Genomic DNA, 23696 nt, shown 5'->3' on the forward strand with positions numbered 1-23696 from the left:
CTTCCCTAATCAGACTAAGAAGAGTGGACTGGGCCTAAGAGCAGCATGTCCTTCAACTGACAATGACTGTGAAAATCTTTTAGATGGCTCTGTGCCCTCAAATTTGACTTTTCCTACTGCAGTGGCTGACTTAGATCTAATTAAGGGACGCTAGAAAAAGTGTACATCTCCATTCAGTCCTTATCTAAATTTTCACAAAATCTTGACCAAACAGAGCAGAACAAATGCAAATTCTCAGAGCTTTATATGAAAACACTGCTTTGTCCACATCTCTTGCCTTCCCCGCAGTCTACCAATACCCTGGTCCACACTCCTTCAGAGCTTCCCACTCTACAAACAACAGAGTTTTGTTTTGGAATCATGATCAGTATTTACATAAACATACAAATTTGAGGTCTTCATGTTCTGCTGAGAACATGTGGATCATGATGCTTATTCCCGGGTTCTGGACATCTGTGTCCTTTGTAATCCTTGCAGTCAACAAGGCAAACCCAGCACTGGGCTGGGCCACCCGAACCCTCTTCTCCAGCAGCTCCCTCGAGTAAACAACAGCCCCGGGCAAAGAGAACTCCTCTCCTTTGGGTGAGTGCGTGCATTCCTCACATCCCTCCACCTCCTGCACCTCCCAGGCTCTCCCCCAAGAAAATTCTGACCCTCCAAGTCGCCATCACCACGGCCCCTTCCCCTAACCACACGAGGCCAATCTGGGGGCCCAAGCACCACCGCACAATCAACTCACACATCGCTCTCTGCCCCAGTGGGCCCGCCCCTGTCCCCGAGGCCAAGTGACCTCCCAGGACGAAAGGGGACCCTCGAGCGTAGCTTTTGCTCCCCAAAAGGCGCGTGCTGAAGACAGCTTCTTTTTAAAGTCGCGGGCTGGGGGGAGCTCCGTCGGCCGCCAGCACCTCCCATTCCCGGGACTCGGTCCCGCCCGGCCGCCCCAGGGGCCGCGGGCCTCCCTAGGCCTCGGTTCCCCCCAGCTCCCTCCCTCGCGGGGTCTCCTGCCCTGGCAGCCTCACCGGTTACGCAGCCGTTCACGGCGGTGGGCTTCTGTGCCGTTACCACGTAGTTGTACGACATGTCGAGGTCTGGGACAGCCCGTCGGCACCCGAGCGCAACGATAGGGAAATGGACACAGGCGAAGAGACAGGGGCCCCCACCCGCGCGCGGCGAACTCCACTGCCGCTGCCTCCGCCCCAGAGACACGTTGCAGGCCAGAGCGGCCGGGGCGCGAGGCATCACGGGACGGCCTCACCTGGCCTCTTGGAGGACTCACGGCGCCCTAGGCGGCCAACCAAAGGAGGCCCCGCCCTCCAGAGGCCCCGCCCCGTCTCTTACCGCCAGAGCCCGGAGTACCCGGATGAGGGCGTGCCGTCGGGGGTCGTCGTGAAGCGGCAGCGGCTACGGAGGTGGCTGGTGAGGGCGTGAGCGGGTGGGGGAGGTGCGCGGACACCCCCTCCGCTCTCGGAGCCGACCCGCCGCCCTCAGCCCCGGTCCGCGCCCTTCGCCCGTCCACAGACCCTGTCCTCTCCCCCTGCCATTGCTCCGGGAGCTCTCGGGGCTGCTCTCCCTTTTGGAACCGGAAGTACTGCAGAGGTCTAGAGGGGGAGGGGCCTGACAGCAATTTGTGCACCTCCCAGACTAGAACCGAGGTCCGGACCTCCCTCTCCTTAGCACCCCCAGTTCATCCAAACTCAGCCGGTACCCTCACCTGACCCTAGAATGATTGATCACCCCACCTCACCTCGAAGGACACCAGGAGGCTCGCCTCTCCCATTATAAACTGTTTTATTTTTCAGGTTTTGAAGGACCCACTGGGCCACTTACCCAGCGTTATTCGTGCCCCTGTTGCTGTGCAAATTCTGACCATCAAACACAATATCAGAATTTCCTGGATGAGACCCTTAAAGGCCTAGGAAAGCAGTCAGCCCCGCAATTTCCAGGCCACTCCACACCAGAGAGGCTTTGCTAGGAGTAAGGGGGAACCACGTGGCTGAGAGTACCTTCAGAATGCCACAGAGAAGGCGACCCCACTTTACAGATGAGGAAGCTGAGGTTCCAGGGAATTTGTTTACCTAGGATCCCCCAGTAAGTCAGAGGCAGAGCTAGGCAGGGACCCTGGTGTGGATTCTTTCTCTTGCAGACCCAGCATAGGACCCTGGACGACCCCAAAAGACCTCTGAACAAGGCTGAACTGTGGGGAGCTAAAATGTCATTGTAGTTTACCTGTGTGATCTCCCACACCAAGGACTCTGCCTGACTTTGGGGGTACTGAATTACCGCTAGAAAGAACACAGGCTTTGTAGAAAGACTAGGTGTGGGTTTGAGTTCTGGCTCTTACCAGTGTGACCTTGGACGAGGCACTAGAGCTCTCTGAGTGTGGTCCCCAGAAGTAAAATGGGGTCAGAGATTCAGCTGCCTCCTTCCTGGTGCAGTGCCAAGACCAAGTGTGTGAAGATCTTCATAAACTAATTCACTGCACATGGTGCCCACGTAAGAGATGAAGTTACTCGGTGGGTAACTGCCCGTTGGTGATGAGTTGGGGTGCTGTTCCTGGGCATAGAGGCAGCCCAACATGGATCGATCTGTCTTCTGGCAGCCAGGTGCAGGTGTGAACCTTGGTCAGTCCCCATGCTCTTCTCCATCCCCAGTGCACGTACTAGAGTTTGGACTTGAATCAAAGTCTGGGGCAGCTCCCTCATTACCAGGACCCTGGAAGCGTGATTGTGCCAGTAGGCTGCCAGTGCCTCCAGCAGCCCATACTGTTCCCCTCCTTCTGCAGGTGCTGCTGCCACGTTCATTGTGCTTAGATCCCCGTAGCACCCACAGGGTTGCCCGTCCTCCAGTGCCTCAGTGCGAAGGTGTGAACTCAGCGTGCTTCAGAGCCTCCCCACCATGGTGAGTCCCACGAGGGCCAGGGTAGGGGAAGGACACTGTGGTCTTGGAGCAGTGGGGGTGCCAGCCCTAGGTGTGCTGGAGTTCCTTACACCTTGACGAAGAGACGCTGCTGCCTCCTGAGGTTCAGAGAGGTTAAGAGACAGCGTCATCGTCCCTCTCAGGGCAGAATCCCTGCTTCCCTCCATTTCCCAGCTGGTCCCAGCCAGGCCCGGGGCTGCAGCTCCTGAGTCCCTGCAGGGCCCATCTGGCCCTGGTCTCGGTCATACATTTAGATTGGCACAATTATTAATTACCTACTCTGTAATAGGCACTGTACCAGGAGCCATGAGGGATCTGATGCCTGTTCCTGAGCCTAGGACAAGTGTGGGCTGGTCCCAGAGGTGGGATCTGCACTGTGGGAGGCTCAGCATGCCCCTGGGAGCATCGCTCCAGGCCCACTCTAGAACTAGATCTGAACCAAAGCAGGCCTTGGACAGACCTGGGTTCCAATTTCAGCCTGTCACCAACCAGAGACCTTCTTACAAGAGACTTGATCTCTCTGAGCTTTTTTTGCCTTCTCATCTGCAGTGTGAGGCAGATTAAGGCCCAGCCTCCAAGTGGCTGCAACGCGTTAATCAGACCAGAATCCTGGGGGCCTCACTCAGTGCCTGATCAACTTCCTTTCCTTTTCATCCTCTTAGGCTACTGGGAACCAGGTTTGGCACTGGTCGCCGAGCCCTCCTATGGCTCTGGTTCAGAAGGACTGTCAGGGGTGATGGGGGGGGATACATTCTTGGAGGGTGGTGGCGCTGGAGGCTGGGCTTCAGGTTGAGACCAACTCACAGTTTCTCTGCATATTCCAGTCCCCGGAGGGCTCTGAGAGCCACAAGCCCATGCCCTTACTAGGGCAAGACCTCTAGCAGTCTCAGCCTCCCTTAAGCCCCTGGGGAAAGCAGCATGATAAGGCTAAAATGGAACCATCTTTGGAGCCAGGCCAACCTGGATACTTGCTGGCTGTGTGACCTTGGGCAAAGTCATTGAACTATGCCTCAGTTTCCTCTCCAGGCTAATCTTTCCTCCACGGGGTTATTGGGAATATTGAGTGAAACATGCTCAAAAAGCGCTTAGACCCTGGGCCTGGCTCTCAGTCACTACTTGGGAACAGAGCCAGTAATAACAGAGTTACCATTCCGCTTGCTTCCTGCTGACCTGGACTGCTCTCCTTAACCCAGAGCAGGTGGCTTGGCTTTGGCTCCTGCCAGGCCCAGGAAAGGCCAGAATTTGCTCAAGGGAACCAGGTGCCTGCAGGTTTGGGGTAGGAGCCTCCGGGAAATGCCCCTTGACAGGACCTGGCTCAGCTGCAGCTGCCCAGGGCCACCAGGCGGCGCTAGGAGCCTGCCTTCTGGGTCCTTACTGGGCTCCAGTCTCTCTCTCTCTGTGACAGAGGCAGAAGTTCCAGCCTGGTCTGCACACCTCGTTCAGCTAGCAGCACCTTTTCAGAACCTGCTTGAAAAAAGGAGTAACTGCCTTTTATTCAGTTTTTAATCTACAACAGGTATATTTTACTCTAGTTTAGTAAGTCCCCGATTTGCTGAGTAGGACAAAGGTCAGAACAACAAGGTGTCCTCCCTGAGTTATCACAGCTGGTGAGAGGCAGACAGGGATTTGAGCCCAAGAGCTTGTAACCATGACCGCAGAACCCAAAGCCTTTGCCACTCTAGCCCCCACGCTGTCTACTTCTGCCTGCACCCCATGTCAACTCAGCTCTACCCTCAGGCCAGCTGCCCGAGACCCTCCCACCAGAGGTTTCCCATGGCCAGGTTCCACTTGCCGCTTGTGAGGACCTGCCCACCTCTTCCTGGTGGTCACTGGTTGCTCAGGTCATTCTAACTTGCTTCCTGGCCCGGCCACCGAATGATTTCACACCTCCAGACCCTGATGTATACTCTCCTTCTGCCTGGAATATCCTCGTCCTTTTTGCCTTCCCCCATGCCCCTCACGCCCTTTACTTCCCTAACTCCTGCTTCTCCTTCCCGAAGACTCCCAGGATCCACCGAGGAGGTGGTACAAGCCCATTCCTCTCGTGTAGCACTTCACACAGGATGTGGAGATGATCTCTCTGTTTCCATCAAGGGCAGGACCAGCATTCTGTCTGGACCAGCACTGGGCACACTGAGAGGCTCAGGAAATGTTTGTCTGGCACCAGAGGCCCCGTTGGAATAGCAAAGGAGTGTGGGGCCTGTCTCGTACCTTCTCTTGGCACAGGAGCCTCAGCTGGGGCTTCTTCTCCTTTGACAGAAGAAGGCTGTTGGGCCCTAATTTTATTAAATTTTTCTAGACTCAGGACTCCAGTTCCCTTCTTTGGTCTATACTGAAGCCCTTCTTCCAGATAAATTTAAGCCGTAGTCCAAAACACTTCATAAATTTTGCTCTTAATCAATTAATCCCAAATTAAGAGAACTCACAGAAACCTCCGCTTGAGAAAGTCATGCCCAATTCAAGGTACTGCCATGTCCCTGGAGTTTCCCTGGAGTCCTTATGGCTAAGGGGGCTCAACCATAGCGGTGTGGCTGGGCAAGATGGGAGTGTCCCTGCCAGCCACGCCTGGAACTTCCTCCCGGCTCCTATCTTGCAGACCTCCAAAAAGCTGGTGAACACGGTGGCGGGCTGTGCCGACGAAGCCTTGGCTGGTCTGGTGGCCTGCAACCCCAACCTGCAGCTCCTGCACGGCCACCGCGTGGCTCTCCGTTCTGACCTGGACAGCCTCAAGGGCCGGGTGGCGCTGCTGTCGGGTGGGGGCTCTGGCCATGAGCCTGCCCATGCCGGTGAGTAGTCTGGGACAGAGGTAGGGGGGCAGGTGCTGGGCACAGTGGATGGGGGCTCCTGGGAGATCCTTGGTGCTGCTAGGAGGTCAGGCCCTGGTTCCCGCTATCTCAATCCCTCAGGCTATCATCTGGGACCAGTCATGGTCTTTCTCTGGGCCTCAGTCTCTACATCTTTAAAAACACAAGGTTGGGCCAAATGATCTCTCGGGCCCTTCCAGCTCTGAGAGTCAGTGATTTTGTGAATCCTGGCTTTCCAGGCCCCTGAGCCCTTCCCCTCCTCCATGAAGCCTTCCTGACTTTTCTAACCTAGAGTAGTATCCCTCTTCTGAATTCCTACCCCACATTTCCACATACATCACAGACAGCCCTGGATTGTTTCCTGCTCAGTACCAGGCATGTGAGCTTTCCTCAAGAACTCCTGGGGGGGGCGGGGACCAGGCTTTGTATCCTCTGTTCCTTTCCTGTCCCCCTCGGCAAATCCATCCATCCACTAAGCACCCTTCATGAGCACCTGTCGTCATCTGGCACCGTTTGGGGCACGAGGGATATAACGGTGAACCAGAAAGACAAGGTGCCTGCCCTCACAGAGCTTCTGTTCTCCTTTGGGGAGACCATAACCAGGTAAATGCATAAGTGAAAGAGAGTGTTCCAGAGCATGTTAAGTGAAGTAGCAAAGATGAGAGCGGGGAAAAGGAACAGGGAGTCGCTGGGGATGGGGTGATGACTGCCTCCGTTGGGAGGTCAGGGAAGGCCTCTCCAAGGAGACTGCTCCCGAGGAAAGGTCTGTGGAGGGTGACCCAGGTGCTCTTTCAGCACCAAGCCCACCGCGGGGCTCACCAAACCATGAAGCCCAGCAGCGTGGGAAGGCCCCGGGGACTGTAGACACGGGTCCCAAGCCAGTATCTGCTCCGTCTCCAGGTTTCATAGGGAAGGGGATGCTGACGGGGGTCATCGCGGGGGCCGTGTTCACCTCCCCGGCGGTGGGCAGCATCCTGGCAGCCATCAGGGCAGTGGCCCAGGCAGGCACAGGTAATCCTGGCAGGCGGGAGGGGCTGCTGTGGGGAGGGCAAGCGCTGATGGGGCCCTGCTGGCTGTTCCTGCAGTGGGGACCCTCCTCATCGTGAAGAACTACACTGGGGATCGGCTCAACTTCGGGCTGGCCCGAGAGCAGGCCCGGGCTGAGGGCATCCCTGTGGAGATGGTGGTCATTGGGGACGACAGTGCTTTCACAGTCCTGAAGAAGGCGGGCAGGCGGGGACTCTGCGGCACAGTGCTCATACACAAGGTGAGATTTCCCACCCGGGACACTGGCTGGCCGGCGCCCCCCTTCCTAGCCTTCTCTTTCCAGGCAGCACCGGGGACCTGGACCTTTCCAGCCAGCCCATGCCCCCCGCCCCAGGAAGCCACTCCTGCCCCAGGACTCCCTGATCCAGGAAGGCCCACCATCCCCTCAACTCCCTAAGCCCAGAATCTAAGCGTTTTCCCAGACCCTTCCCTCTACTTCCCCCACACCCAGCCAGTTGCCCTGTCCTCGTGATCCAACTCCCGAATTGCCTCTACAATGCACGTGCCTCTCAGAGCCCTTCCTGTCCCAGCCTTGGTTCAGTGCCCATGTGCTCATGCCCACCCAGCTGCAGCTGCTCCTCACGGGGCTCCCCACCTGCTTCCTGCCTCCCCCTCCAGTATGTTCCCCATGCTGCCCCAGAGATACCTTTCAAAAATGTGTACCTGACCAGGTTGTTTGCCTGCTGAAAGCTTTCTAGGGTTCCAAGAGTCAATCTAGGCTCCTTGGTCAGGCGCCCACCACACTCTTGCCCCTGCTCCCCAACTTCCTAAGTTCATTTCCCGTCGTGTCTCTTAGGCTCCATTAACACCAGTTCACTGCATGCCTGGGCTGCGGCTTCCTTCTGGGGCATTGCTGGTGCTTCATCTAAGGCTATGAAAATCCTTTCTTGTCCAGCCCCGCTTGGGCCTGGCTAACTCCTACGATTCTGCAAGGGCCCACCACCGATGTCCCTCCTGTGCAGAGGCTTCCCTCCTCCGTGCTCACATGGCATGCTGTTGTGATGGACCACCTCACATTTAGTGTTCAGTTTGTGTGTGTCTGTTTCCCCAGCGCCACCCCAGATTCAGAGTCCTCCAGGGTAGGGACTGTCACTCCGTCACCTTTTTTCTTTTTAGCACACACTAAATGCTTGGCAAACGGTAGGTGGGTGTGTGAGTAGGGAAGGACAGCCACAGTGTATATGCCATGGAGAACCAGCTCTAGGCTAGTAATCAGGAAACTGGCCCCCAACTAGCTATGTGACATTGGACTAGTCACCTCCCTTCTTTGGGCCCGTTTCTCCATTTGTAAAGTCCCTTCTGGCTCCCACAGATTGGGGTTCTTGAAGATTCCAGGCAAGTGCCCTTTGAACACAGAAGGTGCGCTGTTCTGCCCTAAATATGGTGGGCTAGGCTGATGTGGCAGTACCGAGATGCCTTCTTCCCAACTAGAAACTCAGGCCCAGCCTGTCTCCTCCCCGCGAGCCGTACACTGACTCCTTCCTCTTATCTGTGGGTGCAGGTGGCAGGTGCCCTGGCTGAGGCAGGTATGGGGCTGGAGGAAATCACAAATCGGGTGAGCGCGGTTGCCAAGGCCATGGGTGAGTGCTGGCCCAGGGATTTGGAAGGGGAAGGCGGGAGGTTGAGGCTGACCTTGGGACTGACTAGGCACAGGTTCCTTGTGGCTGCATAGGACTTTCCAGGTGATTCCCCAGGGGCTGGGGGAAGGTCTCCCTGGGGGAGTTCCTAGGGACTGGTAGCGTGGGGTCCCCAGGCTGGGTTTCTCCTTCACCACGGAGGTGATGAATGTGGCATCCTGGCTCAGTGAAGAGGCTGCAGTGGCCAGGGCCCCCAAAGCCTGACGCCAAGAACAGAACAGTCACCCTTTCCACACCTCACTTCCCGTAGGGACCCTGGGAGTGAGCTTGTCCTCCTGCAGCGTCCCTGGCTCCAGACCCACCTTTGAGCTCTCACCGGATGAAGTAGAGCTGGGCCTGGGTAAGTTTGGGGCCACCTCCTGTCCTGGGCCTGCCTGCGCCCTGGGTTTTGCCCGCATCTTATGCCCTGGGAGCTGGTGCCAAAGTGGTCTTAGTATTTTTTCTAGGCTTTCTGTTTTTTTTAAGTTTATGTATTTAAGTAATCTGTACACCCAATATGGGGCTCAAACTCACACCCTTTGAGATTAAGAGTCACATGTTCTTCTGACTGAGCCAGCCAGGCGCCCCAATATTAGTATTTTTAAGTGGGCACTTGAGGCCCTTCTGGCCCAGCCTGTCTGATCTCTACCCGCTTTGCCGTCCGTACCCAGGGCTCTGGCCACAGGGGCTCTGTGCCCCACCTACCTGCTTGCCTTTGCTCACGCCCTTCCTGGGCCCTTGGGCCCCTGCCAAAATGCAGCCCTTCCTTCAGAGGCGGTTCAGAGGCTACCCAGCTCCCTTCTTCCTCCCCCCCCATGCTTCCAAAGTGATGGGCAGAGACCTCAGGTAGCCTTGGCTGTGATTGCCTCTAGTTGAAGCTACTTAACTAGTTAGAAGTTAAGTAGTTAAGGCTCTGGTTGTCTCCAGCACCCAGCCATAAGCTCCCAGAGAGTGGAGACTGTGTATTTTTCTTTATTCTGTCCATCATCCCCCACACCCCTCACATCCACAGCGCCTAGCTAGTGCTGAGCGCTTCGTAAATCCTTGAGGAAAACATGATGAGTGAGTCCCCAGGCCCTGAGTGGGTCAGCAGTGACCAAATCTGTCCACAGGGATCCACGGGGAAGCTGGCGTGCGCCGGATAAAGGTAAGTGGACTCCCTGGCCCCGGGTAGTCTAGGACCAAGGCCGTCCAGCACAGCTCATGCTGGCTCTCGCTCTGACAGATGGCAAGCGCCAATGAGATTGTGACGCTCATGTTGGACCACATGACGGCCTCCTCCAGCGTGTCCCGGGTGCCTGTGCAATCCGGTGAGGGGCTGTCACGCTGTCTCCCAGCCTTCTGTCCTACGCTGGGCAGGGGCCTGGAGAGTCTCACGCTGGTGTTGTGTCTGTCCACAGGCTCCTCAGTGGTGCTGATGGTCAACAACCTTGGTGGCTTGTCATTCCTGGAACTGGGCATCATAGCCGACGCTGCTGTCCGCACTCTAGGTGAGCCCCGCACCAGAAGGGGGCCTCCCCAAGCCCTGGGGCTCCTTTCCCTGCAGCTCTCTGAAGCTGGACAGAAGAAAAGCAGCCACGATGGAGTCTTGAGATGGCCCTGAGCGGGGGCTGTGGGGGCAGACAAGCCCAAGTCAAACCATCACTGAACCAGCTGATTGCTGGGTGCCTTGAGCCTCTCTTCTTGTCTGTGAAGAAGGGGCAACAGTAGTTCCTGCCTTTTAGGGTTGTCATGAGGATTACATGAGATTAAACATACGTGTCACACTTAGCACAGGGCCTGGCACCCAGTGAGAACTCAGAAAAGGAGACTTGTAATTACCCATCTTCCCTGTAGAGGGGGCACCTCCAGGGAATGTGGTAATTCGGGGCATCCTTGAGGGATGGTGGGAGGGAATCTGGCCATCTCCCTACTAACCTCAGGGTCCTAGCTTCCAAAGTCCTTGTTTTCCTCTTCCTGTTTCTTTCTCTGATGCTCTGAGGATAAGTGCCCATCCTCCGCTCCTTACCTCATGGACTTCCATGCTCTGGTATTGCAGAGGACCGCGGGGTGAAGATTGCCCGTGCCTTGGTGGGCACCTTCATGACAGCCCTGGAGATGCCCGGCATCTCTCTCACTCTTCTGCTGGTGGATGAGCCTCTCCTGAAACTGATCGGTGAGACCTGGAAGCTGCGGTCATCCAAGCCAGGCCTCCTTGTGGCCAGAAGGAGCCACAGGGCACTTGGAGACAACACCCCATCAGGGCTGACCATCACCTCTGTAGAGACACCCTCTGTAGAGACACTCTAGCCTTCAGCTCTCACTTGAGGAGTTGGTATTAGGATCCTCCCCAGGGACCCTCCATGCTTCCCTTGTATACAGTAGGCATTCGGTACTTGCTTGTTGATATGGTGGGAGCCAGGTGGGGAGTCCAGGTCCCACTTGATCCCTGACTGGCTGACCCATGTCTACGAGTCATCCTGCTGTCCCTAGATGCTGAAACCACCGCGTCAGCCTGGCCTAACGTGGCCAAGGTCTCTGTGACTGGGCGGAAGCGGAGCCGGGCCGCCCCTGCTGAGCCTCTGGAGGCCCCCGTTTCCACTGTTGCAGGAGGTACCAAGCCCTGCTGTTGGCAAAGGTGGCCCGGGGCTTTGCCCTGTTCTCTGAAGGGTGCAGGGTAGGCGGGGGCTCTTGTACCCACACCTTCCACACTGGTCAGGGTGGGTTGTGGGAAGGCCGGGTGGGCCTCTGCACCGCTGTCCTCCATCTCCAGGTTTGACCTCGGAGCGGGTGGTCCTCGTGCTGGAGCAGGTGTGCACCACCCTTCTGGGCCTGGAGGAGCATCTGAATGCCCTGGACCGTGCTGCCGGTGACGGGGACTGTGGCACCACCCACAGCCGCGCTGCCAGAGGTGGGTGCAGGGTCCCTCTGGGGTCCAGAGAGGGCTGGTGTAGAACATGGGTTCTGAGATTTTGGCATTTCGTGAACCGGAACAACTTCAAAAGCATGGCGAGTGTTCGCGTGGAATGGCCAACATTTATTTTGCCAAGAGAGATCATTCACAGAACCTGGCACCCCTTTCTCCTTTTTTCCTAAGAAAAGGCTCTCCTAACACTACAAATGTAGAAGGGTTGTTATTACAAAATAAAATGTAATCTTTTTAATGTTTTTTTATTTTGAGAGAGAGTGAGGGGGAAGGGGCAGAGGGGGAGAGAAACCCAGACTCCACACCAAGTGTGGAGCCCGGCACAGAGCCCCATCCCACGACCCTCAGATCATGCCCTGATCTGAAACCAAGTCGGACGCTCAACCAACTGCACCACCCAGGCGCCCCAAATGTAATTTTAAAAAAAAAAAAAATACGTATTTACGTAGGTGTGTATGTATGTACCCCAAAATCAAGAGTCACATGTTCTGAGCCAGCCAGGTGACTCAAAAAGTAATGTTTTACAGTGAATAATAACTTTAGGTTCAAGGGAAACTCCTACAATTGTCCTTGTTTTTCTCAGCTTAACAGAGACTGATGAAAAGCTCTTAATTATCCAGCATAGTTCTGTCAAGAATCAGGGCTACCCCGGGCCTGGCACTGATCTTGCTGCTCTGAATACAACAGTGAGCAAAGCAGATCAGACTCCCTGCCCTCACGGCTCGTGGCTTATGTTCGGGTGGGGGAGGCACACCGTCAACAGGGACTATCAGGAAGAGATAGAGGGTGACGGTGCGCGGGGCTGAGGAGGAGAAATGAAGCCAGGAAGCGAGGCATGGAAGGTCAGGTTGAGGGTGTCTGGGGCACGCCCCAGCTTCTGGGTGATGGCCAAGGTTCCTGCCAGTCCCTGTTTCCCACCTCTCCCCAGACCACACCCGGGATGTAGAAGGGGAGCTTTGGCAATCTCCTAGGTTGGTTCCCTCAGCCTCTGCCAGGGGCCATGCCTTCCACTTGGCGGTGAGGTTGGGGCGCGAGCGGATGGGAGGGAGGGTCTCTGAGTTCACCATTTTTCTCTGCCTGCAGCCATCCAGGGGTGGCTGAAGGAGGGCCCACCCCCTGCCAGCCCTGCCCAGCTACTCTCTAAACTGTCCCTCTTGCTTCTGGAGAAAATGGGAGGCTCATCTGGGGCGGTGAGTGCCAGCAGCCCCTGGGACCAAAGGGCTGACCCAGAGGGGTCCCGGACTGGCCGAGGCCCTGGCCAGCCCCATGTGCTCAGCGTTCTGGTCCTCCCCAGCTTTACGGCCTGTTCCTGACTGCAGCGGCCCAGCCACTCAAGGCCAAGACCGACCTACCAGCCTGGTGTGCTGCCATGGATGCCGGCCTGGAGGCCATGCAGAAGTGAGCCCTGCAGAGCCCATGCCTTAGACCAAGGGGGGTACTGGGCGCAGTGGATGGTGTCACCTGCTCCCAGCCAGGCCCTGTCCCCACCCCCACAGTGAGTCCCTGCAGGGAGTCTTACTCATCCTATTTCCCTGCCAGGTACGGGAAGGCTGCTCCAGGGGACAGGACCATGGTGTGTATTCAGCCCAGCCCTTCCCTCTTTGCAGTATAGAAGCCTTGAGGGCCACCCTCAGTGGCAGCGCCTGTCCTTACTCCCCTTTCCCTCACCTTGTCCAGCTGGATTCCCTGTGGGCAGCAGGACAGGAGCTCCAAGCCTGGAAGAGCCCAGGGGCCAATCTGTTGCAAGTTTTGACCAAAGCAGTCCAGGTGAGTGAGCAAGTTGATACCTTTCCTGTACCTGTTTCCTCCTCCAAACACGGAGAGCATTACCCGTCTCAGAGGGTTGCTGTGAGGCTTGAGGTACGTGGCGCCCCAGGGCGTTGAGGACATAGCAAGCCCTCAGTAGATGGTAGCCTCTTGCCCTGCTAGAGGTAGGCGAGAGGTGATCTCTCCACCCTGGTGACAGTACTTAGGGTGCCGGTAGGGCTGGGACAGGAGGGTGTAGGGCCCATGGGAGGAAGGAGGCCTACTGGCTTGTCCTTGAACCTGCCCTCACGCTCCCACCACTCAGAGCGCAGAAGCTGCAGCCGAGGCCACCAAGAACATGGAAGCTGGAGCTGGAAGAGCCAGTTACATCAGCTCTGCGCGGCTGGACCAGCCAGACCCTGGGGCAGTGGCAGCCGCAGCCGTCCTCCGCGCCATCCTGGAGGCCTTGCAGGGCCAGGGCGTGTGAGGGCCTCCTGGGCCTCGGTGCCTCTCTCACTGCTGTGCAGAGGTGACCACTGTCGCTTCCTCCTGTCTTCCAACTGTTATCCTCCCTCACCGCTGGCCCCCAGGGCCTTGTCCTGAGTTCAGCAGGGAACCTCTACCAGCCTCCAGAATTCCTACAGGAACGGCAGGCCGAGTGGGTCGTGTACCACTTTGGCCCTGCCTTTCCCCTCTTCACGGAGGTGGAATTTGGGGGTCACCCCCTCTGCCCCCAGCCACCTCCGGGCCTCCACGATAGGCATTTTCCTTGGGTGGCAATATGGCCTTGAACTGGCCATGCTGATTCAGTTTTAAGGCTCTTTGTGGAAGGCCTTCTGGCGTTGAGTGAGTGTAGAAAAGCAAGCGAATAAAAAACCACATAGAAGCAAGAGCTCCTGCTTCTGCTGAGGGACCTTTTTCCAGGTGTGTGAACCAGTGGGCCCACTAATGCCCCAGGCACAAGGCCTCAGCCCCGGGTTGAAAATGATCATGACCCATCCCCTACCACCTGAGACCCAAGGGCAGGGTCTGCGCCGCTGGGCTGTTTCCCCATTCCTGTTTTCCAGTACACACACCACACCCGATAGGTGTGTTTTTCTCCACACTAAACTTAAACAGAATTCACATATTCTTCGGGAATCAAATGGGACACTGGAAGAAATCACCACATTCTAAAGCTCGGTGGTTGAACAGAAACTGCACCCAAGCCAAACCCCAGGTCTCTCGAGAGCAACACTGACGGTGGGTGGGCAAGCAGGAAGGGGCTGTGGAGTCCGGTGCACGACACACGCCTGGCCCATCCTTGGTGCAGGGGCGCGGTAAAAGGCACCGGCATGGACTCAGACCACACTAAATCCTCATTCTGCTTCCAACCAGCTACGTAAACTCAGGTCTACTATTTAGCCTTTTGGGACCTGTAAAACCAGAACTGTACCCGTCTCATGGGGACATGGATGAGCGCTGAAATAAACTGATGAAGGTAAAGCCCCCGGTACAGGCCAGGTGCTTATTCACTGAGAGTCACTATCATCACCGTCCCCAACTCCTTCTGGGTCGTCTGCTCCACCGCCAGGAGGTGTCCACAGCTGGTCACCTTGGGAAGGGGGCTCTCCATCACAAGTTTGCCCAAACTTGGCTGCAGGCCCCCTCCATCCCTGGGCCTCTCTATCCAGGGTCCCCTGTCCCCCGTGGGTGTGCACCATGGGTCCCGGATCGCTAGGTATGGTTATCAGTGTGCACAGGATGCACATACCCAGAAGCTGGGAAGGAGACTGACATAAACATCTGGCCTGTGGATCCCGACTCTACCACTTCCTGGCTGAGGGACCTCAGTCACCAGTGACCAAGTCCCTTATCCTTTTTGAGTTCTGGATTATAAAACAGGAAACATCTCCTTCCTTGTGAGATAACCCAGTACTCAAAAGCTCTTCCTTTTTAAGGACGTCCACACAGACCACGAGTCACATACGATTCCAGGAGGACAATCATGGGATCTTTGGTGCCTTTTGGATTTCTGCTCCCAGGGCTGAGGGTCAGAACTGTCCAGAGGCTTTAATAAGTTTCTCAGAGCTCATTTAACCACAATGTCAGTACAGTAGAGAAGGCTTTGATTCTTAAACACATGATAATCGGAAATCAAGCTTCAGGTTACAGGCCTCCCACGTGGAAAGGGGGGGCGCTGGTCACGCTGACTGAGGTGTCTGGCAGTCATCCCAGTGGCTTCAAACGCTCCATCCCCTCAGGAAGTCCCGTCACAGGCCCGCCAGCGGGCCACGTCACGGTGTGGTGGACAGTCAGCCTCGTCTCCACCTGCCACAGTCAGTGCAGCCAAGGCCCGGTGGCCTGCTGCTTGTCACTAAGGACAGCAGTACGGAGCCGGGGGCCTGGCAGGGCGGGAAAAGCCACAGCGCCATCTCGGAAGAGAGGAGCAAGAACCCCGGCACCCCAACCCCAGCTTCTCCTCGGGAGGCGAGCAGCTGCTCACCCTCTTGTGTAACGGGAGACTGGATTGGGCCACGCAAGTCGCCCGAGGGGGAAATGAGGCAGCCTGACATTCAGCAGGGAGCACCTCGGGAGGTGGTCGTGGCCCCAGGGATCTGCCGGGCACCATGCACCACAACTCTGGCTTGTTTCACGCTGAGCTGGAGAGTGAAAATCAGCTGGGCGGGGGTTCTGCCGGCCTGCCCGGGGACAGACAGAGAAGCCCTGATCCGGGGAGCGGCAGCTTAGGAAGCCTGAGGCCCCCCTGGCGCTCAGCCCTCCCGGGACAGTTGGGGGAGCAGGCTGCCAGGGTTCGTCGGGTTGCCGGACTGTGACGGGGGTGCATGTCACGGGGCGAGGCCAGGACATAGGCCAGGGCTGTAGCAGCAGAGGGGAGCCGCACGGTCCCAATGCAGGCGGACGTGAAACAGAATGGCAAGGGGCAGTCAGCCCCTCCGCCGCTCTGCTGCCGTTCTCCCCGCTCTCCTTCCGTCACCTCAAGATGTGCGTGCCCAGGCTCACGTGTGGCTGGGCTGGCTGGAGGTAACGGCAGATGATGCCCACCCCACGGTGGGGGCGGCCCAAAGGAAATGCAGGCCTTTAAGGGAAAGCTGCTGGACGCCGCCGCCTCCCTCACTTCTCACATGCGGACTGCACTTGAGTCCGGGCTCATCCGCGCCGTCGAGATTTTCTACCACATCCTTAGGGCTCTAGAGGGGAAGTCAGCTTGACTTCACACGCAGAGCGGGGGCAGCAGGAGCAGCTGTGGTGGGGCCAGGGGGGGCATATGTAAATGAAGACCGAGAAGTTGAGGCCAGGAAGGAGCACGGAAGCCGAAGCCACCAAGCAAAGCGGGCAGGCAGCACACTGGCGGAGGGAGCAGGCCCCGCATGGAGGCCAGAAGACGTCTGGGCAAGGAGCCCGGGGCAAGTGTTGCTGAAACCAGACAGGAGCCCCAGGCAGAGCAGAGCTGCTGAGGGGAGGCACCTCCACCTGCTCCTGGCTCACTCCCCATCACGCAACAGGGGCTGGAAAGACAGGCAGAGGCACGGCGGTTAACGGCCTCACATCAGAATAGCCCCTAACGTGCAGGGGCCCCCCGGGCCTGAGCTGTTCAGATAGACCCCCAACCTGCAGAGCGGTCCCCGCCCAAGCCACCACGGCTTTCAGGGATGCCCCAGAGCCCCTCGGCCTGATAGACACCCCATCTCACCGCATCCTTCAGGCACCTGAGCGGCCAAGAACAGGCAAAACCCACTCTAAGCACTCACCCCTTCGATAAGCGCCCATTAGGTAAGCTCCCGCCCCAAGAGACTAGCCCCAAGGCTGGAAGAGTAGAAATTACAACACCCCCAGCATGCCCCATCCTTGGGGGAGAGAAGGCCACACTTTCCCCTCGTGAAACCACAGGAAGTTGGGGAGGGGCATAAAGACCAGTCCTCTCCCAAGAGACAGGCCCCCGGAGCCCCTGAGCCTGAGCAGCTGCATTTGCCACAACGGCTGGGGTACGCTACTTTGATACCAGTGCTCCCCATCAGCCAACCTAACCCCACCTTCAAGCTCCTTGGTTTCCCACCACGCCACTGAGTGGTCTTCCTGGCAAGGCCCAAGACTTTCCTGGGCGACCCTTCTCGAAACCTGGCCCTACCCCAACCTGGAAGCGGAGACCAGGACCCCATACCTGTCCTTCAGTCAGGATCCCTGGCTCTGGGCGTTTCCAAGATGAAACCAGGAGGATGTAGAGCACCAGGAGCCCGAAGATCACCACCAGCATCCCAAGGCTGTTGGCAAAGATAGCCTCACTGGGCAGACTGGAATATGGCTGGGTGGCATTGTTCCTGAAGATGACAAAACAGTGTGGGCCCTTGAGAGACTTTCCACCTGTTTTTGCCCAACACCATTAGCAGATGGTGAGAAAAGCTTCCAAGGACCATCTATGACCTGGAACGTTAACATACTAAGTCCCTACCACCATGCAAATATCTGCAGACTGCTTTCTACCTCTGAGGGAACTGAAGCTCAGAGAGGCAGGTGAGCTTGCCCAGAGTCAGAGAACTAGTAACTAGTTAATGGCATAGCCAAGACTTAAACCCCAGTCTGACCTCGTACCTTATTTGCTTTCACTACCCACCCCCCTGTCTTAAAAGAATGGGGGACGGTAGTGGTTAGGCATGCAGGCTGTAATCTTAACCCAAACCCCAGCTCTGCCGCTTACTGGCTGTGTGCCCTTAGGTAAGTTAGTTAACCTCTCTGTGCCTCAGTTCCCTTATTTGTAAATGGCAATGGCAATGACAACAGTACCTATGTTGTAAAATGATTAAAGGATTAAATTTAAGGTGCTTAGAAGAGTTTCTGACACACAGTAGGTACGAAGTCAGTTTGATGGTAGATAAATGTTTGCTGACCAATTTACCAATCTCAACCTAAAGACTCCAGGACCTTCCAGATCAGGAACAATCCCAACCCCAAAGGCTCCCCTCCCTTGGCTAAGTCCTATGATCACAGGGTACATCTTTTGAAGACCCTATGCCTTCCCCTCCATGTCAGAGTTGGGGGCCCCATCCCACTCACAAACTGAAGAAAAGCTTCTCATTAATGCCGGAAATGACAGACGCGATGGACAGAGAGAGGATGATGACGCCAAAGAAGAGGTGGATGGGTTTAAGGAGGCTGCGCAGCCACACAGATGCCCAGGGCAGCAGGAAGACGGCAAAGCCCAGGAACCACTGTGGACACAGGGAGGAAGGACCTGACTGCCCTGTGCTGGGCCCAGAGGTGCAGCAGGCCATCCTGCCCCACTGGGACTTCCTACCCTGCAATGGTCCCTCACCCTTCTTTCCCAGCTCACACCTCCCACCAGGTGCCACCCCTAGCTTCCGCACTATGGTCGCTTTCTTAGCCAAACCAGAATGTTCCATGAAATGCTTAGCTACAAGCCCAGTCTCCTGAAAGCCCAGCCATCCTTGTAGGTCTCTGCTTCCTTCCAGTCCTGGCCCATGAAACTCCTCACTTGTACGGGGCTGACCTCAGAATGCGGAGACCGCTTTCAGAATTGCTTCTGGTTCAAAGAAAGGTGGGAATGGGGAAGGTGGAAAAGATGACCTAGAGTCGGCGTGGCATGTGCTGTGATCGAGTCAGCTCAGCGTGCTCCAGGACGACAGAGGGGCAGCGTGACAGGTAAGAGAAGGAACAGACGAGTGTGGGAACCGGCAGTCTCCTACGACCATTTAAGCTGCCGACGCTATGGGGTGTGCCCTACGGGGCCGTCTCCAGGCGGTGAGCAGAGGGAGTGTGTGGTGTGGGTGCAAGGGAAGCCCCAACCAGAGCCCACGGCCGCCAGCCGGCAGCAGGAACCCAAGCGAGAGCACGCACCTGGCAGGCAAAAAGGAAGACAGTGACAATGCCCAGCCAGCTGTGCAGGGAGTAGAGTTTGGCGACCTTGGAGTGGTGGTGGAACTGAAAGACGGCGACCATCCCCAGCACGGTCAGGATGAAGGCCAGCAGGTGCAGGGCCGCGTGGCCAATCTTCCATGGCAGCTTGGGCCCCACCCAGGACCACGGCAGGCGGTACACCAGCGAGGCTGCAGAAGAGAACATCCCAGGGCCCGGCCTCTTCCCCTCGTACTCCCCCACACTACTGTGATCGACGTTATCATCGTTTCCATTTTACAAGCGGGGAAATGAGGCTCCCCTGGGCCCCGAAGCCCAGCTCTGAATGCATGGGGCAAAGCTGGGTCTGGCGGGAGTAAGCAGCTTCCTCGTGGAAGGACCTGACTAGGGCATGAGAGGCTTCAATCTCCTGCTCCCTAAAGCAGAAGTTGGCAAACTACAGCTCACGGGCCAAATCCAGCCTGCCACATGTTTTTGTAAGCAAAGTTTTATTGGAACACAGCCACGAACATGTTCTGGGGTTATCTATGGCTACTCACAATACAATAACAGAGATGAGCAGTTGCAACACAGGTCATATGGCCTGTAAAGCCTTTGCCATCTGGCCTTTTACAGACAAAGTCTGTCAATCCCTGCCCTAGAGTATCTGTAAAGCTACCCTCCTCAGACGCCCCCATTCTCACTACTTCTTCCTGCAAATGACACCTGGGCCCAGAGACAGCCCGACCTACCCCACTCCCAGAGCCCCAAACCCAACAGTGACAAAGGCCAGCCCCGGGTAGGCAGAGCTCTGCCCCAGCCAGCTCTGGGTGATGGTATGTCTGCCATGACCGCATACTCACCAGCACTGTAGAGTACCACTAAGCCCACAACCATGAGCACTGGGTGATAGTTGAACATGAGAATGGTGCCATCCCAGGCAAAGCCACCATGCCATAGCTGCATCCAACAGATGGTGAGGATGATGCACATCAAGCCCAGGAAACACAGTGCGTAGAAGGACAAGTAGAACCATCCCACAGCCATTCTGAGCAGGCGCTCCTGGAAGAAGCAGAAGTCACACGTCCCTGATGGCTCTGCGGGCTTGAGTGCACCCCACCTACCTGCTACAGGAGTAACACCGAGCTCGCTCTTGCTGGAAGGGTGGACACTCTTCAATTTAGTTCTCCTGCCACCAGCCTGGGCACCGCCCCATGAGACCTGGAGCGCTGGGCAGGCCTGATCCCTGATTGTGGACACTAAGGATGGCCCCACCCCAGTACCTGGCAGCACACAGTGCTGGGGCCGGCTCTGGAGAGGGGCTGGACGTCAAGGCTCTCGGCCCAAAGCCCTGGGGTTAGCCTCCCTTCATAGAACCAAAAGGTAAAGAATCCACCCCACCGTACCCCACAAAAAAGGGACAGGAATCCAAATCCAGGCTAGATCACACAAATGCCTAGGCCCTCAGTTCTACCAGAAGGAGGCAAAATTATCATCTGCAAGGAGCCAACACACTATTAGGCCAGCTGAGAGGAAGTCCTATGATCTCCCACTTCTACAGGAAAGTTCTTCGCCAGACGGTGAACTCTGTGTGGCTAATCCTCCCACTGAGGAAGTAAGATCAGACCTTCATTCTGGGGTCCCCACACGCCACACCTTGAATTGGACAGCAGCCCTCAGATGTCTCTAGGCCTGAGACTTCTGCTTTCTCTTCCTCTGAGGAAAGTTCAGAAGAGAAAAGAGGAAGCAAGAACTCATGGTCTAGAAAGCAAGAGTTTATTTTGAGATTTCTCCATGTCCTTGATAAACTCAGAAACCAACTCTGGTTTCAGACAAATGTCTAGGGCCCTGAGCAGCTGGTCTTACAAACCAGGCAGCTGGGTGTGAGGGCTGGCAGGCACACACACAAAGCCACGGGACCACCTCTGCTTTCAGGGAGCGTGTAGGCAGCACGGGCCCAACTCTCAAGGCTGTCACCCTGTCCCGCGGACTCACACCAAGGAGGGGACACTGTGGCATCCTGCAGTTGAGATCCCTCAATCTGAACCAGCTAACAGAGAGAAAAGGAAGTCCCTGAAACAGCCGAGAACTCCCATGGCGATAAAACACTTGATTCCTCACCTTTAGACTTAGTGACAAGCTGACAGAGTGGTGGCCGAGGCTCCAATTCTTATGAAGTGGGGCACCTTGAGCAAATCATTTAGCATTTGTAGGACTCGGTCGTCTCATCTGAAAGAAAGGCATGGTAATAAGAATATACTAAAGAGCAGCTATGAGGAGACACCCCACTAGAACCCATGAACATTATGATCCCATTTGCTCCCATGAGCAGTTATCATCCCCATCTTATAGACGAGGAAACCAAGGCTCAGGAAGATTAAATACCAGCATTAGGACCCAGTAAGTTTCAGGAAGTTTCAAAGCCTTGTCTGTTTGGCTTCAAGGCTCCTGTTTTTTCCTTGACCACAGGTTGTCGAAAGGGCAAGTGAGAAAATGTCCGTAAGGACATTGTGAGAGCAAAGTACTCTCCTTTTCTTGGTGTTGTCACAGCAGTTCATCCTACCTACAAACTACAGCCTGAAGCTCGTGGCCTTCATGGCAGCCCAGGCCTCTCGGTGGCCCTGATACTAGGCCGTACCAATTCTTTCCACGGCTTGTGTCCACCTAACCAGAAACAGACACTGAACTCTCACAATGTGACCCGAGTTGGCAGTAATCACTGAGAAAGGAAGATCCGAGGGGCTGGGGGAAAAACAAGCTTCCGTAAGGCCAGGGGAAAATAATGCCACCATCTTCCTAGAAGTTTCATCACTCAACTACTAAGCTCAGAGATTTGCCACCCAGCCTCAGAGGTGTCCCCATAGGCCCCGGAAGAGCAGAGAAAGTTTCAGGTCACCAGATGTTCAGTCACCCCCCCGGTGAAGTCGGCATGAAGCACTTGGTCAGCAGGCTCCATCCACCAGACAATTATCTTTCATGACTTCCTTTTCCTTTGGAGAAGAAAAAACAAAAGTAAGTATCATCCAAAAGGGCTGTGTCCACCCTTCTCAAAGAGGTCCTGGATTACTGCTCTGGGACAGACTTAAGAGTTCACGATGGGGACACTTTTCTGACAACGGGCTGTGATGTTATACTGCTCACAGTACACAGATGACCCTACCTCTACGCAAAGTGCAGAAGAAAAAAGAAGAATGCAGTGAAATTGCAACCCTAACACCGAGAATATTCTATCATTTATTCCAAGAAAGTAGGTTGTGCTATGATTTCAGGATGTGTTCACCATTGTTGGGTCTTTGATTCCGCCCGCACTTTGTAGAGCCCCATGCTAAGGCAGAAGTCAGCATGCCCTTCGATAAGGGCCGGAATGGAAAATATTTTAGGCTTTGCAGGCCATAGTCTCTCTCCCAACTCTGTCATCAACTCTTCTGATGTAGCGCAAAAGCAGTCATAGACAGTACCTTCACAAACGAACACAGCCATGTTCCCAAAAAACTTTATTTATGGACACTGAAACTTCAGGTTCAGATCATTTGTACAAATCAGAAAATATTATCCTTTTCATTTCTGTTAATCTTTTAAAAATGCAAAAACCATGCAGGCGGTGTGTCTTACTCTATCCACCATGATCTAAGAAATGTACTCTCCAACCTAATACTCTCCTCAGTCCCTTGACAAAAAACGATTCTCCCTGGCTGCAGTAAAAGAGATCAGGCCCCCGTGTAAGAAATGGGTAAGCTTCCATTCAGCCCTTGATCTTAGGAAAAGGCTCTATTCCAAACTCTTATAATATTACTTTTATAATTTAGAACTACTAATAGATGAAGGAACAGAAAGTCAATTGGTTGCCCGGCTTCCAGGATGAATGGTGGGGATTTTGGAAATCCTGAGAATCAGACTTCAGGTTCAAGTCCTACACTCTTCTCTTACAGATCAAAATCACTGGAACCCAAAGAAGGAAAGCGACTTGGCCACTCTGAGTGGCAGAGCTGGTACAGGAACCCGGGTTCGCTTCCCTCAGCTCCAAGGACTCCTCACGTCCAAACGTGGCTTCTGTAAAGTCAGGGCTCAGGAGTGAGGACCCCTAAGTTCCAGTCGGGAGGTAGACAGGCAAGGCGCTGCTTAGCGCCACAGTGATTACAGACCCGCCCTTCCAGACTGCCCCGGTCGGGCTCAGGTGTCCGGAGAACCGTTCCAGGAACCCGGAGCCCGATCCCCGACTCTTCTGCGGGGACGAAGGGCTGTCGGTCCTAGCTAACCTTCGGTGACAATTAGGGCAGGGGCTCCGCCTGCTGACTGCGACTTCCGAAGCGCTTTCGTGCCTGGACCACCACACCTGTAGGAGGAAGGGCGCGGACCACAGCGTCCATTGCCTACAGGAGAAAGCTGAGGCCGAGTGAAGGGTAGCGACAGCGCGGAGAGGTAGCAGCGGAGCCAGCACTCGAACCCAGATCCCTGAACTCCCCATCCGAGCTTTCTCACCCCCGAACCACAGTGGGTCGCAGGGGTCTCCGAGACCCGCCTCTCGCCACCCGGCGCGGCAGCTACCAGGACTCCAGGCGGATGGAATCACGGACTCTCTGGGAGGCAAGCGACGACGCAGCCCGCACCGCAGCCCCAGGGCCAGTGAACCGAGCCGCCTCCGTCCCTTATAGGCTCACAGCACTTCCGGGCGCGCGCGCGGCCGCCTGGGAAATGAAGTCCGAGGTCGCAGACTCCCAACTCCAGTTCCTGCGCGGGCGTTTCTTTCCCAGGGAGCGCCGCTAACGGCTCGGCCCGGTCCCTCACCCCCAACTCGTGTTCGGGCGGACGCGA

The 23696-nt window shown here is 56.0% G+C and overlaps 3 protein-coding genes across 9 annotated transcripts in view; 1 reads left to right on the forward strand and 2 right to left on the reverse strand.

Moving 5' to 3' along the window:
* The window catches only part of DDB1 (damage specific DNA binding protein 1), a 30059-nt gene extending 28867 nt beyond the window's left edge, over positions 1 to 1192 (reverse strand). Inside the window, exon 1 of the mRNA XM_035012956.1 lies at positions 1020 to 1192. Coding sequence (XP_034868847.1) covers positions 1020 to 1080 — 61 coding nt within the window. The 5' untranslated portion in view covers positions 1081 to 1192. The remainder of the gene's footprint in view (positions 1 to 1019) is intronic.
* Positions 523 to 13924, forward strand: TKFC (triokinase and FMN cyclase). 5 transcript variants are annotated; one of them, XM_035012960.1, is made up of 18 exons: positions 1459 to 2609; positions 2783 to 2898; positions 5513 to 5702; positions 6621 to 6731; positions 6806 to 6987; positions 8269 to 8347; positions 8655 to 8744; positions 9496 to 9530; positions 9609 to 9693; positions 9784 to 9873; positions 10422 to 10538; positions 10856 to 10975; positions 11136 to 11273; positions 12372 to 12478; positions 12583 to 12686; positions 12828 to 12861; positions 12966 to 13055; positions 13360 to 13924. In XM_035012960.1, the coding sequence occupies exons 2-18, from the start codon at positions 2896 to 2898 to the stop codon at positions 13519 to 13521; spliced, it is 1737 nt and encodes a 578-aa protein (XP_034868851.1). In that variant the 5' UTR covers positions 1459 to 2609; positions 2783 to 2895; the 3' UTR covers positions 13522 to 13924. The 5 variants fall into 5 exon arrangements, with proteins under 5 accessions (XP_034868850.1, XP_034868849.1, XP_034868852.1 ...); XM_035012959.1 differs by lacking the exon at positions 1459 to 2609 and adding an exon at positions 523 to 582 and having other exon boundaries at positions 9609 to 9873; XM_035012958.1 differs by lacking the exon at positions 1459 to 2609 and adding an exon at positions 1340 to 1416 and having other exon boundaries at positions 9609 to 9873.
* Positions 13925 to 14591: 667 nt separating this feature from the next.
* Positions 14592 to 23563, reverse strand: LOC118015915 (cytochrome b ascorbate-dependent protein 3). 3 transcript variants are annotated; one of them, XM_035012972.1, is made up of 8 exons: positions 23364 to 23563; positions 21781 to 21874; positions 21006 to 21113; positions 19748 to 19946; positions 18888 to 19096; positions 18087 to 18241; positions 17197 to 17353; positions 14592 to 16543 (listed from the first exon to the last, which is right to left on the reverse strand). In XM_035012972.1, the coding sequence occupies exons 4-8, from the start codon at positions 19929 to 19931 to the stop codon at positions 16520 to 16522; spliced, it is 729 nt and encodes a 242-aa protein (XP_034868863.1). In that variant the 5' UTR covers positions 19932 to 19946; positions 21006 to 21113; positions 21781 to 21874; positions 23364 to 23563; the 3' UTR covers positions 14592 to 16519. The 3 variants fall into 3 exon arrangements, with proteins under 3 accessions (XP_034868863.1, XP_034868862.1, XP_034868861.1); XM_035012971.1 differs by having other exon boundaries at positions 21006 to 21874; XM_035012970.1 differs by having other exon boundaries at positions 21006 to 23563.
* Positions 23564 to 23696: the final 133 nt, after the last annotated feature.

The sequence above is a fragment of the Mirounga leonina genome, unplaced genomic scaffold (assembly GCF_011800145.1).
Source record: "Mirounga leonina isolate KUSES-001 unplaced genomic scaffold, KU_Mleo_1.0 Mir_166, whole genome shotgun sequence".
NCBI lineage: Eukaryota > Metazoa > Chordata > Mammalia > Carnivora > Phocidae > Mirounga > Mirounga leonina.

What these genes read in the sequence shown, in the direction of transcription:
- LOC118015915 (XM_035012972.1), bottom strand. Translation starts at nt 19,931, where the DNA reads ATGGCTGTGGGATGGTTCTACTTGTCCTTCTACGCACTGTGTTTCCTG. An exon ending in AGTGGTACTCTACAGTGCTG is followed by an intron (nt 19,097 to 19,747) that starts GTGAGTATGCGG and finishes TCTCTTCTGCAG; the next exon opens with CCTCGCTGGTGTACCGCCTG. An exon ending in TCTTCCTTTTTGCCTGCCAG is followed by an intron (nt 18,242 to 18,887) that starts GTGCGTGCTCTC and finishes CTGTGTCCACAG; the next exon opens with TGGTTCCTGGGCTTTGCCGT.
- TKFC (XM_035012959.1), top strand. An exon ending in GCCTCTCCTGAAACTGATCG is followed by an intron (nt 10,539 to 10,855) that starts GTGAGACCTGGA and finishes TGCTGTCCCTAG; the next exon opens with ATGCTGAAACCACCGCGTCA. An exon ending in TTTTGACCAAAGCAGTCCAG is followed by an intron (nt 13,056 to 13,359) that starts GTGAGTGAGCAA and finishes CCCACCACTCAG; the next exon opens with AGCGCAGAAGCTGCAGCCGA.